General features: G+C 47.3%; 1 protein-coding gene across 4 annotated transcripts in view; it reads left to right on the top strand.

Annotated features, from left to right (window-relative positions):
- Positions 1 to 16,321, top strand: part of LOC137431537 (collagen and calcium-binding EGF domain-containing protein 1-like) — a 108,676-nt gene that overhangs the window by 17,766 nt on the left and 74,589 nt on the right. For 2 of the 4 annotated variants that reach the window (XM_068122955.2, XM_068122953.2), the window contains exons 5-7: positions 5,803 to 5,964; positions 6,299 to 6,411; positions 13,311 to 13,437. In XM_068122955.2, coding sequence (XP_067979056.1) covers positions 5,803 to 5,964; positions 6,299 to 6,411; positions 13,311 to 13,437 — 402 coding nt within the window. The remainder of the gene's footprint in view (positions 1 to 5,802; positions 5,965 to 6,298; positions 6,412 to 13,310; positions 13,438 to 16,321) is intronic. The other 2 variants (XM_068122956.2, XM_068122954.2) reach the window with 1 other exon arrangement.

The raw sequence follows: 16,321 nt of genomic DNA, 5'->3' as shown, positions 1-16,321 counted from the left end.
GTGGGGGCGCATCAGGCTGTGGTGCCCGCAGTCCCAAAAACAAGTCAACCGACTTACAAGTTCATTGCCCCCCCCCCCTTTTACCTCTTGGCCCCGTGACAGCCCAACAGCCCCTTTCCGCCGTTACCTCGCCGGTGAGGGTCTCCACACACACCAGGCTCCTTTGCCTCCTGCTTTCGCGCAGCAACACGGGTCACCGGGGGACTTCCTCACCCCGCGGCGCCCAACCAGACCCTCCACCGACGAGCTCCAATTTCCAGTTACCACCGGCTGCCAGGGGTAATTGCCGCAGAGGGGGGCCCGCAGGCATCGCTCCTCAGAGCTTGCTCTGTACCTGCGGACACACACACCTTCCCCACCCACAAGACCCCAAAACACACTTCCTCCCCCGCTGCCATTCAATTCTCCACACAACTCAGCACAATTCAGTACAATTCTTGGTGTAAAAGGTGTTACAAGGCTTGCCATGGCCTGCCACATGTGAAATCCCCCAGTTCACATTTAAACCATCACACATTTCCAAAAGCACATTTCCAAAAGCACAAGTATCGCCCCTCATTATCTCCAATAATCATCACTCACTCTCCAGGTTCCACTCTCACGACCACATCAAAACACCTAACCACAATACAAAAACATACGCCACCCACAAGACACTGTGGCTCCCATTCCATCCCCTCACCGGCCATGTCATCACTCTCACCCGCCTCCCAACTCCAATTTACATGTCCCCAATTTCCAAAGCAAGTCCTGAAGCCTGGGACAGTACTCCTCAAAACACTCACCTCAAGTGCAGGTAGTTACAGGTTGGTCAGGTCCAAAGTGCAATCCACCCATACAATTCCCAAAATTTCACATTGGGCCTACCAAATACTTCCAAATTTCTCTTTTGTCCCCACTACACTGGCAGGTATGTGGATCCGCATCCAACGGTGATCATCACTACACAACTACCTGTGGCCACGACAGCTCTGCACCTCTACCGTGCAAGGGTCATCGGGACAAGGTGAGCAGTCAAAACGCCAACATGGCCCATGAGTGTCCATAAGGGTGCGACCCACCATCCATCCTTCGACCCCCTGCGAGGAACACAGCTGCACCAGCCCCAGCTGGCCAATGTGGTGAGCACTTGCTGCCACAACACACACTACCGCACACACAACCTCGGCCCTGGGGGGCACGGTCGCAGTGCATGGCATCCCTACAGCCACGTCCCCTGCACCTCCCCATCATCCCCCAGTCCGACTACAGAACTGCAGCCCCCCCAGTGCTCACCCACACTTGACCACACCAAGGTCCAGTCAACAGCCATGCTCCACCAGGAGACCCACCCAGAAGACATGGTCCACACACCTCGGACACACACAGCACCACGTTGACCCAAAGACAACACAACTGCATCCCCATGATCCCGCGTCCCAAATATCAGCACAGTTGCCCCCGCAACCAGTTGAAAGCTGTGCCTTGCTACCCTATTAATTTAATCACAGCCTCCAACACTTTGGTCTACACACCTGGATCAATAATGGCGTCACTGTACAGTGTCCACCATGACATTTCAAAATCCACCCTTAAATTTGCATCTAACCCACAGATTACCCATGCCAAACATTTGTCACCTTTTACTAACCTCACCAAAGAAGGATGCTTTGCCATACACATGCCAGCCGAGCATGGCCCATATGCTCGGCTCGTTACACATCTCCCGATTCACATCCCCATGGCTCTCTTCCCAAGCCGAGAGTCCATAAATCATAACGGAGCATGTGGAAGGTCACTCACACCATCACGTTCCACAGATGCCCCAATGGTTGTCCGGCAGGCTATCTCCATCCCTGTCCATTCGGTTTGACCCGCGTCCATCGACCAACACGGCATGGCAGGTCATCACATGCCAGTTGTCCCAAAGTCTCAGGGAGAGGGTGTCAGGTCGCATGCCCGGGTGATCACTACATCAGGCTCAAGCTGGCCATCTGCGGTGCCACCACCAAAGCACGACCCACAACACCTCCCCCTAGTGGTCCTCAATAAATGCCAACCCAGGCTTGAGAAACCACCTCGGACCCCTCTGGAGGTCTTAACCCCCACCAGGGTCCGGTGACCCTGCCGGCCCGAGCCACCAGCTCGGACGGCGCCCCGATGGACAAGGGACGCCACACTCCACCAGACCCCCCGTGGGACCCAGGTCGTACCCCGACACCAAAGGCTGGACCCCACGTCCAAATCTCGCCATCACAGCCCCCCCAGCTGGCTGGCATACCCAAATTTTGAAAGGGGCAACTTTTGCCCGAGGCCATCACCCATGACCTCTCCATGTCCAGATCCCGCAGCCCGGGGACCAATCCCAACCATGGCTGCTCCACATCAAGTTCCCATTGTAATTTTATTTTAAATTTTATTTTACAAATTTTCATTCCCACTGCCAAACCGCAGCTGCAGGGAACAACCTCTACCACCGGTTGTTCTGCCCCTCCCTGCAGTTGATCCAAATTCCCTACAGGGACCAAATCTCCAGAAGCTCTATCTCCCGATCCTCCAAGATCCAAATCCAGCCCGGAGCCAACACACTCCCCCAAATGGTTGTCCAATTTTGGAGCCTTTGTTTCCAAATAGCAGTGTACGGTGAGCGTCCCCTCGGTCATTCCATCCACCTCCTTGGACCAACTCACCTCTTCCCCCAGACTCCTTTGGGCCTGGACAAGCTCTACCTCCATGGGACTGTCACAGGTCTCCAGCCGCTGGATCGAATCATCCTCATCCTCATCATTTCCACAAATCATTCCTGGCCCCGCCAGGCTTTGATCAATATCCCCAATAAATACCTGGTCCGGCTCCATTGCACGGACCCCCAAAAACTCTACCCCCTCTTGCTCCGCACCACCGCCCTGGTGCTGCACAATTCCAAATTCATCCCCCGGTTGGGGTGTTGTGACATCCACACGGTCCCGATAAACAACCAGGCCAGAATGTGGGAAACATTCCCCATTACAACTCTCACATTCCAAATTTCCTTCCAATTTTTCATTCCTCTCTTTCATTTGTTCATTCACTTTTCCCTCCAATCCCTCAATTTTGCTGTCCATCCCTTTGATCTGTTCTTTCAAACCCTCCTTTAATCTACCCATTTGCCCCTCCATGTTTTTTGTTTGGGCATTAATTTTGTTCTCCAATTGCTCGTTCTGAGCATTCATTTCCCCTTTCAATCCATTAATTTGGTCACTCATGTCCTTCAGTCCTTCCCTCCATTCCTTCCCCTGCGACTCCATTTTATTTTCCATCCCTTCAATTTTATTTTCCAACCCACTTTTCATTTCTCCCATATCATTACTCATTTTATTTTCCAGCCCGTCAATTTTATCATTTATTCCCCGAATTTCTGCAAGGTTTCGCTCACCCTGTGCATTCATGTCTCCCATCTGCTTTCCCAATCGCTCACTGTTCTTTTCCATTCCTTCAATTTTGTCATTCAATTCCCGACTGGCTCGCTCACTCTGAGCATCCATTAATTCCTTTAAAAATTTCATTAAAGCCTGGTCGTCTCTAGGGGCCGTCCCACTTGTTCCCGACTCCCCGGTAGGGGAGGGGCATAAGTTGGTGCTCGGGACGAGGGAGGTTCCAAGGCTCACCTCTGCATCAAATTCCCCTATTTCCGGCTCACTCCCAACGCTGACGGAGGCCTCGCTACGCACCTCCATTTCGTCGACCTCCGACATCCGCTTTTCGGAAGGTCGTTCCCCGCGCGCGTATTTATTTCAATTCCAAAAACACAATTTAAATTTGACGAAGACGCGATATCGCGCTCCGTATGCCCAATTGATTACTAAATTTCTCCGCCTCGCCTATAAAAATTTTGCGTTCGAACGTCGGGCGCAATGTACGCCCGACCGTGTCGATGTCTCGCCGCGGACAAAAAAATTTGTCCGACGGGTTCGAATCCTACACTCCTGACACCACTTGTTACGCAACCGTGATTAACACCACAGTTACGGATGGCCGATTGCGAGACTTTACACTCCCGAGGCGAAAACTCAATGGCGGATTCAAACTCAACACAAAGTTAAACGCGCGGAAGGGCAGACACAGCAAGCTCCGCAGCCCTATCTATTAAAATGAAACACCCAGGAAAACTGCGTTCAGATATATACAGAAAATAATATAAGGACTTATTATTTATAAGTAAAGACAGTGAAAAAGCCCGCGCCGGTAATACTAATAACTCGAATAAGCCTAAATTGGGATCCCACACACAACAGATATCAAACACGATACGAGGGAGGTGAATACGAAAATAACACGTCTTTTAGTTTTATGCAAAGTGTATTCGCGGGTACGGCCTTATCTCGTCCTTGTCGTCTTGGTGACCGCCGTCCAACACCCGGCTCCTTTCGTCCCGCGGCACGCCTCACTCCAAGTTCCACGGCCCCGCGGCCCTCTCCGTCTGCCTCCAAGCGCCACCAGGCCTCGTCGGTTCAACGGCCCACCCACACCACGAGCTCCTTTGCTCCAACGGTCCAACGCCGGGCTGCACAAAGCAAACGAACTCCACTTGACTCGACTCGACTCTCTTTGGGAGTGCTGGCAGCCAAGTCCAACTGTTCAGTGCCAACTGCCAACTCCAACGAACTCTCTCTCAAAAAATGGCGTCCGACCGTCGAATATATCTCTCGCCGATGACGTCACATTGGCGCACTCCTCAGCCAATAATAGCCTCCCAACTCGCCGGCTCGCCCATGTCACGCCCTCTCCGGCATCGCTCCACTCTCCCGTCCCCGACCCCGCGGTCCTTGTGTTATAACACGTGCCAGGCGAGGTTTGTAGGCCTTGGAGGTGTAAACGGTGGCGGCCAATTGTGGCGGTGTTTTTGGCCTGGTTTCCTGTCCATTTGTTCCGAAGTCATTGTCAGGGAAAGGAATTATTTAATGTTGCGCTAAGGACCTAACTAATGTTTATGTGGTTTGCAGTGCCATAATGGACAAAGGTTTGACTACTAGGTGAAACTCACAGGGGCGTTACCTTTAATCCCTCACTATTTAACACTCGAACCTCCAGGTAGATCCACAATCATACATCTTCCCCCGACAAACGCCTAAACATCAAGAACTTATTACATGTAGAGTCCCTGTCACGACAGCCGAATACCTACCTATTCAGATCTACCTAGCTCTAGATGTTGCTCTACCAAATTCATAACAATATGTATATATATATATGTATATATATATATATATATATATATATATATATATATATATATATATATATATATAATTATATATGTGTGTGTGTGTGTGTGTGTGTGTGTGTGTGTATATATATATTTTTCATGCCTGGGGTCCGTAATGAAAATTGTTTTGATGTTAAAGCCATTGAACAATTGCAATTTAATAGTAGGATTGCCTCTGCGAATATTACATTTGTCAGAGGTTGTATGGTCATTGTGTAACAAGGATAATGGAGGTAGATTTTAAGCTGGACAACTGTAGTGATGCACATGGTTGAAGCACATTTGATCAACGAGCATTCAATACGAATTGTAATCTGAAATCATGTATGGTGATTGAAAATAATATGTACTGGTGAAAAAGTTTTCCTATTAACTTGACAGTTGAATCGACCGGACAGAATTATGGACATAGCATATACATTTTATTCCATGTCTTGTTTCCTGATTACAGAACATCAAAAGTTGGTTTCTGCAGCTGCAGAGTAAATGGGAAACTGAGTGTTTCTCCAGTTGAAAGGTCATTTTTCTGGGACAAATCCGCCTCTCACATCTTCTGCCCCTCCCACACTCACCACCAGATGTGGATGAGTGTACAGAGAGCCTTCGAGGGAGTTTCGATGAAGTTCACATGCTCCCTGCTTCTCCTTGCTCTCATTTTTGCGTCAACACTCCTGGTTCTTTTCACTGCCAATGTCCCCATGGAATGCACCTTCACTCAGATCGACGTACCTGCCAGACAGGTGCAAAAGCAACATAAAAAGCATTTAAACAGGTTATGGTTTAATGACTATATGTTTTTGCTCAACCTTTTACCGAATATTAAATGCACGTTTTCAAGTCCACAAAGGTTGATCAAGCAGAAAAGTCAAAAAGAAAGAAAAGATGACCACCCTGTTCTTTTTACATCATTACACCACCCTCCTCCTCTCTGTACAGCAACTTACACCTCCCATAATCTTTCCACCAGCTACTTACATTTGTGAAATCTGAGAATTTTTTTGAAGCAAATATGGCTGCTGCTGTGCCAGTTTGTGAGTTATTGTTTGCTTGGTTGATGTGAACCATGCATTGCAGTGGCAGATCTGCAGCGAAGTGAGAGGAACTTCGTATCGGCCTTTGGGACGTGCGCTCTGGCATGCCCCTCTGTTCAGCGGCTTAGAATGGAGCTCGGAAGCTTACGCCGAAAGGTTTGGTCTCACCATCTAGATATGTGAACTCTCTTTCGGAACAACATCTTTCAATCTGTTGTATTTTATTTTTTTTCTTCGGAGATCTTAACATGTATTTCCCATTTGAATCATTTTCAGGCAGTTGTGTTGAATGTTATATATGTTGTTGTTTCCCCTTTTAATTTTCAATATCTCATTTCTAAGACTTGATTTTCCATTAACAGGAACTAGCAACGGTACCCGCCCTACGGGCGGGGCTTCAATTGGGGAGGCCCAAATGAAAAGGCAAAATATCAGAAATTGAAGGTTTTTTTTTATTTTAAACGATTTATATAAACATCCGTTAAACCATATCACATGCAAATCATCAAAATCTAAACAGTATTTGTAGAATTTCAATGAAAGCCACATCACTGTTCATATCGGTAAATATTATTCCATCGTGTTTGGGGAAATTGGAAAATTGGAAAAATTGGAAATTGGGAAAAAAAATTGAAAAACAATATAGCCTATTTTACTCCAGGGGGTCCCAGGATTACCCACCCAAAATTTCGTTGTGATCGGTTCAGCCGTTTTTGCGGTACCTGGGAACAGACAGACAGACAGACAGACATTTGGTGAATTATAGTAAGATGGTGGAAGGGTTTCACCTTTTTTTAACTGTATCTAAGGCTCGAGTGGAGCTGCGACACACACATCTCACACATGTGAGACATACAAACGAATACACGAGACACAACACACTGTTAAACGAGCCAAACAGCCACTGAGCTTGGGGGAAATGCCGTCAGTTCCTGCGAGTCTGGTATGTTGGGAGGGATATGCTAAATAACCGCAATGCTGAAGAGTTCTTCTCACGCATCAAAGATGATGAAATGATGGTATCCTTTGATGTCACGGCCCTATACACCAGCATCCCTATTGACCTGCAAGGAGAAACTTGGAGGCCGCAATCACAGCAGACCATTACCTAGCGGACAACAGCCGACTCAGCCCAACGCAGCTGCTTTCATTGTCGGACTTGTGTTTGATCTCAACATACTTCTGCTTTGGGGGTTAAATTTACCACCAACACCAAGGCACACCTATGGGTTCTCCCATATCAGGTCTAATTGCGGAGTTAGTAATGCAACACTTTGAGCAACAGGCATCACAAGGCGACAACAGGCCCAAACTCCGCCTTCGGTACGTGGATGACACATTTACCATCAGATGGCTTTGACCGGTTTTTAGCCCACATTAATGGGATCATACCTGCCATACAATTTACACATGAACTGGAACAAAATCGGAAGAAGGTCCCAGTGTGCGAACTGAAGAACCTGTCCAAATGGTAGTATTACTGTATATTGGCAACACGTCGGAGATTGCCAACCGTTTGTTGCAACCGTTCAGAATCCGCGTGGTGCACAAACTGCGGGAAACACTCCGCAGCTGTCAAGGCCCAAAGACAGAGGGGATAGACTAGACAAAAAGAATGTGGTCTATGAAATACTCTGTCGTGATTGTGAGGCTAATTATGTGGGCCAGACGTTCAAACGGCTCGCGACTAGGGTTGCCACCTTCAATGTGGAAAAATAAGGGACACCCCACCGCCCCGCCCCGCCACTTGAACATTTTGAAATTGTTGCCACTTTTAAGCCATTTTTCATGCTCTTATGGACATACATATCTCGCTACGTAAAGTGTGAGCAGATGAGTAGGACTAGTTGTTCTGTGGATATGAAAGAAACTTCATAGGTTCAGATCCACTGCTTAGGCTGCAGATCAGAAAGATTGCATTTTACTGACGTACAAGACTCATACATTGGCTATGTAGCCCGTGCTGTCCCACATTGTTGGCAGATCAATGAAAATAAACAACATCTCAATCAATCAATATCAATCGCAGTATATCAATATCAATATCAATCTCAATTAATTGACTGACAAAACAACCTACTATTTTAATTTACAGATTCTTATTTCAATCAGTTGAACTAAACAAAAGTAGACACAGCACAAGTGTTGCCATTAGACCAACTACCCATTTGGTATGCAATTTAAAGAACTTTAATTAAGCCGATTGAACAGGCCTAAAATATTTACATATAAATATTTACAGTACAGCACCTCAGTGCTCTGAACACCCCTGCCACCCCCCCCCCCTCCCATGTCTCTCATTACTTTCTCTTCCATGTGTACTTTTTGTCGCTCCTTGCAGCCTGAAGCAATGGCTTGTCCTTCAAAATTACAGTGTGGAACTCAGCACAGGACAGGTCGAAGTTGAGTGAGGCCAGTAGCTCACTCTCCATGAGCTCCACAGAGCATCTATTCCGGACGTCACTCCATTTGTTGGCCATTCTGGAGAATATTCTCTCCACAAACCCTGTTGAGGCTGGTCTGCTCAGTAGGTAGGAAATGACTGACAGCATATTTGGGAGATCAGCTGCCTGAAATACAGCCATACACTTGGCAGCCACGTCTGTGGTCTTCCATTGATCGCCCTCCTGGAGCTTCTCCACAAGGCTGCTTGCTGTAGTGCACTCATCGTACAGTTCATCCATGTTTAGGCTGGTAATGAGGTTGAGCTTTTCACAAACCTTTTCAAGGTCACTGAAGGTAAGCTTGCCATCATGGAGAGATAGAGGCGTAAGACAGTGAAGGCAGTTGCTGTCGGAAAAGTCAAACCATTTTTCAATGTACCTCAGGGCAGTGTCGATGAATGCAGTGAATTCCTCCCTTGCCTTCCCTGCATCAACTGGAGAGAGACGCTGCAGCTTCACTTTTGTGAGGTATCCTTAGAACTGGTCATCTCACCTCTGTGTGAGTTTGGCTCTAAAGGAATGCATGATGGGATAGACCTCTAGACAGGTGGTAGCATTGGCCTCAAGCTTCTTAACAACATCTTCGAAGAGGGAGAGAATGTTACCGCGCGTCTGAGTCTCTGTAACTAGGGCAACGGTGACGTCGACACTGAACTTGCCTGCCATTCTCTTCCGCAAATTTTGATTGGGAACATCTATGCTATGTCTTGCGAAACGGTTTTGGTTTTATTAACGATCATGTCATTGTAACCATTGTGAAGACCTAGTGTATAATGAAAGTATTGTGTACATGAAAATACGGGACAAATCGCGTCCCGTATTGACTCGATACGGGACACTGCATTTTATTCTCAAATACGGGACGGTCCCGTATTATACGGGACGGGTGGCAACCCTACTCGCGACACGGTTGACGCAACACCAGCAAGCAGGTATCACGTGGAGACAAACTGTCACTGATAGCGACACATTGTCGCAAACTACAACATAACTTCACCTGGAAAAATACGGTCGGTCGTCAAAGACTCGGCAACCAGCTGGGCAAGTCAGGAAATCCTCGAACCATGGATGTCGGATACATGGTCCATTAATCGTCAGGTGGACCTTCATGCTTCCTACCGAGGATTATGCAATCACCGCCACTCCCACCCCCACCTATGGTTGCGAGAGGCGGGCCGAGGGCTGGGACCGGGCGAGCACAAAGGGCAGGAGGCGGAGTCAATAATCTACACACACGAACCTGCAGCAGACCCGCCCACCAACAGCACACTCGTCATTACATTTACTCCAAACGTCATTCCAATTGCGCCCCCCCCCCCCCCACGCTCCCGCAGCCCAATCAGAACACGTAGCCGTTCCCGGCCAACATAAAGTACAGCTAGCCTATTGCTTGGTTTGTTACGTGAGCAAGCAGCATGCTTATTTTGTTCCATTAGTAAGCAGCTTGCTCGGTGTGTTCCGTTAGCAAGCAGCTTGCTCGGTGTGTTCCGTTAGCAAGTAGCTTGCTTGGTTTGGTTTGTTCCGTTAGCAAGCAGCTTGCTCGGTGTGTTCCGTTAGCAAGCAGCTTGCTCGGTGTGTTCCGTTAGCAAGCAGCTAGCTCGGTGTGTTCCATTAGCAAGCAGCTTCCTCGGTGTGTTCCGTTAGCAAGCGGCTTGCTTGGTTTGTTCCGTTAACAGGCATCTTGCTCGGTATGTTCTGTTAGCAAGCAGCTTTCTTGGTGTGTTCCGTTAGCAAGCAGCTTGCTCGGTGGGTTCCGTTAGCAAGCAGCTTGCTTGGTTTGTTCCGTTAGCAAGCAGCTTGCTTGGTTTGTTCCGTTAGCAAGCAGCTTGCTCGGTGTGTTCCATTAGCAAGCAGCTTGCTTGGTTTGTTCAGTTAGCAAGCAGCTTGCTCGGTGTGTTCCGTTAGCAAGCAGCTAGTTTGGTTTGTTCCGTTAGCAAGCTGCTTGCTATCGCTTACCAAGCCAGAGGTTCCGTATCAACCGCTTTGCAAACTGCTCGTCCAGTCACTCAGCAAAGGAGCAGAGCAATTTCGTCCAGGTAAAATGAGGTTTGACTTTAAACAAATTGCAACAGAATTATGAAATAAAGAGTACGAACACTCGAACACTAGTTCTAAAAAAAACCCGATATTGAACACGTCCTCAACCATTTCTCGGACATGCTTTGCCGATCTTGTTCAAACTTGGCACACTGATAATGAATGATAGCTTACATATGAACGTCATTCTTTTCGAGATCAGATCCAAGATGGCTGACTGGCGGCCATTTTGTTACTTAAACGTGTGTCCAACAACAAGTTCTCGGACATGCATGGTCCAATTTTCTTCAAATTTGGCACAAAGACAACACATTAGTATACATATGCAGAAAGTTTTGTTTTGTAATTCGACCAAAGATGGCTGAATGACGGCCGTTAACTCCGTACAGCAAAATTACTAAAAACACGGGGGCTATGACATTTTATGTCTTTTTCTTATTGTTTATGTTATCATGATATTATCACGATAATCATGATAATGAGGTCCATTATCGTGATATAGGTTTTCCATTATCGCCCTGGCCTAACATATTGTCGTGCGAATCCCTCCGGTTAATACTAGGGACCGCGGATGGACCAAACGATTTCATTGAGGCGATGACTAACTCGGATTCGGCTATAAAACGCGGGAGAAAGAAGGGAAGTGGAAGCTGCGGCAAAAGCGCTTACCTTCAGCGAACCAACGGCAGCTTTGGTCCTGTCGGGAATTAATGAAAAACGGGAATGTAGGGTAAAATGTACAAAAATAATGATTTATTTGACGGAACCCATGACAATGAAACGCGACGATGAAACTAAATCCTACGTTGGGATCCCACACACCTCACTTCAGAAACGAGACAGGGGAAAATTAATTAATAAAAGAACACGTTCGTCGTGGGCTGGTGAAGGTGGTGTGTCTTAACTGTCCATTGTCTTGTCCCCACGCGGCTCCAAACTCCGGCGTGGAGGAACCCTCCGTCCGCCTCGCACGCTTCGCTAGGCCCGAGCCAACGCCCTCTCCGTTCGCACATGAGGTCCTGCCCGTTCACAGCACTGAGCCTCGCTCCTGCACCATGCAGATGGTGAACCAACGACCACCAGGACCTCTCAAGACCAAGAAGAAGCGCAAGAGCTTCAAGCACAGAGAGATATCGTGCAGCGCCAATAGACCAAAGAGGGACGTGCAAGAGACGGAGACAGAGACAGAGCTAGAGCTAGAGCTGCTGAAAATGTCCTGCAGCACCCTTTTATAACCTGCACGGTGACGTCAGCCTTGGCGCGCCACCAACCAGTGCCTTCCACCGAACCTTCCAGCGCCTTCCCTCCAATCACACGTTCCCTGTGGTGTGGTCACGCGATGTTGCTAGGCCTAGCTGGTGGTGTAGCTGACGGCGGCCACCCAGCGGTGCCCCGATCTGGCTTCCTGCCTGTCTTCTTCCAAAGTCATTGTAAGGGAAGGGGATTTAATTACTGTGTGCACTACAGGGCCTATCTAAGTGTTTATATGGGTATGCATTGCTATAAGGGACAAAGGTTTGATTACCAGGTGTGACACACAAGGGCTGTTATCTTTAATCCCTACAACTACCTAGCACACGAACATCCTGGTATGTTCACAGGTATACTCCTTAACCAACAAACCGGACTACACACAGAACTTATTACAGGGCAGATTCCCTATCGCGACAGACGAAGCATGTTACCTATTCAGATCTACCTGACTAGATATTCCTTTACCCCACCGACATAACAATATTATATATATATATAAACGGCCCTTGAAGGAGCTTGTACATGTATCACATCCATGATTAGGATATTAGTATAGTTTTGCATGAATTACAAGGAATTTAGAAGACGATGGTTACATCAAGTTACCTTTTACAGGAATATTTGAAGATGGGATGACAGTGTCAACATCTATGTGCTCAAATGGGAACGTAAAACTGGTGACCTCCAAACAGGTGTTAAATGTTTGAGAAAAGGAAGGGAAGTGGTGGAGATATTGGAGTATTTAGAGGGTGTGATGAAGGAAGGAAAGAAAACGATGTTGGGGAGGAGACAGGAGTACTTGGAAGGAAGAGAAGGTAGATATATATGTACCATAGCGTGAGAGGGCAGAAGGGAACAATGGAGGACGGTCAACATTCTGCCACTTATTAGCATATTCAGTTTTGAGATGGACCCTAAAACTCTATGTGCATCAATCGATAAACATATTTACCTGAAAATGCTACAGAAAAAGTCTTGAACAGTTTAATAGACCATTCACACAAACCTCTAGCTATAAATCTTGAGTTGACATAATTATCATTTCCATCTTTAATCGATTTATCATGTGTGCAAGAGATGTGTTTGGTAGACCTCAGACATGTATTAACCTAAGCTACTTTGACAGCAGTGAAGTAAGTGGCTGCTTATAAGTACATCAAATTCAATTGTATCATACTTATGTGAAAAAAACATGAAGTGGCAACAGGCTTAGAGATATCCAGTGCAACATTTCAATTTGACTCTTTCATGAGATAAAGAGTCAAATTCCCTACCTTTGAAATGAATCACAGGACGGTTGCTTTTCATCTCTTTGGGCAGGTGCTTGCAGGAGAGAACAAAATCAATAAGACATTTGAAGTTGATGGAAAACTCTCGCTTTTCAACCCTGCTGGCCAGCCTGGGATTCCGAGAGACCAAGTGCATCAAGGTCCAATTTGCTCTCAAGGTCCAGTATCCTGTTGTATTTCAAACAATTATGTTGAAAATATAATTAACGTCATGGCCTAGTCATTCCCAAAGTGAATTTAAACACTGAACTATGGATTCATTGTTACAGGAATAGTGACACTTGTTACAACAAAACTTTCTGGAAGAGTTCTGACCAATAGAGAGTGCAGGCCACTCATCCACCGTTTCTAAAGCATCCATTACAGTTTAGGAGGATTTTCCAAGCAGGATATATGTAAAAGTTAAAAAGGTACACCGGGCTTTTAGTTGCAATCAGTGAAAGACAAATAATTGCCCACAGTAAACAAGCACAGTGTCTTCCTGTGAAGCAAGGTACTACTTAACATTGAAGACCATGCTTTACAGCTTATCAGCTCAAAGTTGTTGGCTGACTGATACTGCGGGAAGCAGTGTAGCAGCTGATGCAATGTTTGGTTGCAGTGCATGGTTCTTTGTCTTTCATAGACTGCAACTAACAGGCAGATGTACCTTCCTTAAATTATATATATATATATATATATATATATATATTGTTGCGGAGATGAGGACTGTACATTTTTTGATTGTGTGCTGTACTATTATTATTATTGGTTATTCTGCGCCCCCCTACCTCCGGAGCTGTGTAAAGGTGAAAGGGCATCCCATAATTAGTCCACAAGCATACACATCAGCCAAATAATAGAATACCCCTGTTGATAGTTATCTCTTATTCTGTGTTTTAGGGTAAGGCTGTGTCTCCCATTAATTGAAGTACTCCATTGCACCAGTGAAAGAGAATAGATCCCCTTTCATTCCCATCCCCAAAATCCCCATTTCCTTCACATCCCCTCTCGTCATTGCCGGGCCTCGATTGCCGAATTACCTCCCCTCCAATAACCGCCATTGAACCTGTGCTCTCGTCGGAGAAGAAAGGCGTGCCCGCCCGTCGTCATCAAGGGCGGAGCCAGAGGGTCGCGCGACCAACCAGGGCCGAGGTGAGCACCCCGATGGGCGTGTCCAAAAGGCCGGCGGCTTAATCTCCGGAGGCGTTATAAAGGCGCGCACGCAGGAAGCAAGTGAGTCGGTTGCCAGAGAGAGTTGGTCGTCAAGAGAGAGTCGTGAAGAGTCAGTCAGTGGAGTCGGTGGTCAGTTGGTTGCGGTGAGGAGTCGGTGGTGGCGGTCAGTGGTTGCGTTGGTTGCGGTGAGGAGTCGGTGGTGAGGAGTGAGTGAACCAAGAAAGAGTTGAGGGTTTGGACCAGACGCGTCAGACAAGTCCTGGGAAAGCAGCGGAGGCCACAGCAGCAACAACACCCCACAGCCACTTGGGGCCTGGACGGCGGTTTTGAGCAAGGCCGTGAAGGAACGGCGGCTGCTAAACGCGCCGATTGTGCTGCGGGACCCCCTTGGACCTCCCTCTCCTTCCAGCCATCCACCTCCTGCCTTTCCATCCTTCTTGTGTACGTGAGTTTGTTCTGTTTGTTCTGTCCTGGGTTAATTAAGCTTGTGTAGGTAAGCTAAAGATTTCACTGTGTCACCTGCGTCTTATGTGCTTGTAAATAAACGTGACTGCTTTCTTTTTGCTTATGTGTGTAAATAGTCAATAAATTCAGTAGTATTTCCAAACCTTTCTTTGCCTTCGTTTTCCTCTTTGCATTCGTCGTTTTCGTCTTTTCCCTCATTGAGCAGCTGCGGTGCGATCCGGCCAACGTTTGGGTGGAATCGGGTTCTAATCGGGGAGTAACTGTTCGGACGCGGTAATACCAACCGCTCGGTAAAATAACATCTAAAACCGCGTCTGCAACAATTGGTTGTCAGGAGTTGGATTCGGACCTGGGACTAAATTTGTTAGGCCCAAATTTTGGAACACCAATTGTACTATTAGAGTAACAATTGGTGTCTGGGAGTGAGATTCGGGTCCCGAACCAAATTTTTTAAAAAAACATCTAGAAAAAATTTGGTCAAAATTTGGAGCGGTCGAAATTTGTTTTGTTTTAAAGCAAAACCCGAATTTTGAAATCGCGCCATGGCTGGTCAAGGCGACGGGATGCCGGTGGGAGAGATAGACGGGGTAGAATCGACCCAGGACCTAGGGGAAATGTATGTGGATGAAAGGGAGGAGGAGAGCAATGAGGAGGCGGTTGAGGGGGTATCAGGCGCACAAAATGGCGTCCTCGCGCACGTGGGTGTAGCGGCACCAAATTTTGCCGCGCCCGCGACCGCGGCAGCGCCGCCGTTGGATTCGGACCTTTTGTTGCTACAAATCGGGGCCCTTATGGACAAAATGAGGGACGAAGCAAGGGCTGATAGTGCGAAAATGGAAAGCAGAATGATGGGGGTAATGAGGGACGAAGCGAGGGGTACCGGTGAGGAGTTAGAGAAGAAATTTGGGAAGTTCGACAATAATTTTGAGGAGTTAGACAAGAAATTTGGGAAGTTAGACAATAATTTTGAGGGGTTAGACAACGGGATAAAAGAGGTGAAACATGGGTTAACGGGGGTGGAAAATAGAATGGCTGCCCAGGAGAATCAGATAGAGGGGATGAAAAATGGGTTAATGGGGCTAGAAAATAGGATGGAGGACAAATTGCGGGAGATAGGGGAGCAATCCGCCAGAGAAATTAAACAAATGGGAGAGCAGATAGAGGAGGTAAAAATCGGGGTAGAAACCAAACTGGATGCTCAGAGGGATGAATTGGGACAGATGAGGGCGGCATCTACAAAAGAAAGGGAGGAGATGAAGGAGGAGATACGACGAGGTGTAGGTGAGGAGGTTTCGGGGCTACGCGAGGAGGTAAAGCGAGGTGAGAAGCGTATGGAGAAAGAAGTGAGGAATAATACGGCTAAGTTACAAGGGGGAATAGAAGTTCTGACGGAGGAGGTGGAACAGCTGACGGAGGGACAAA

The sequence above is a fragment of the Myxine glutinosa genome, chromosome 7 (assembly GCF_964187855.1).
Source record: "Myxine glutinosa chromosome 7, kmMyxGlut1.1, whole genome shotgun sequence".
Taxonomy (NCBI): Eukaryota; Metazoa; Chordata; class Myxini; order Myxiniformes; family Myxinidae; genus Myxine; species Myxine glutinosa.
The sequence above is the reverse complement of the archived record's forward strand: the minus strand, read 5'-3'. Positions and strand labels throughout refer to the sequence as shown.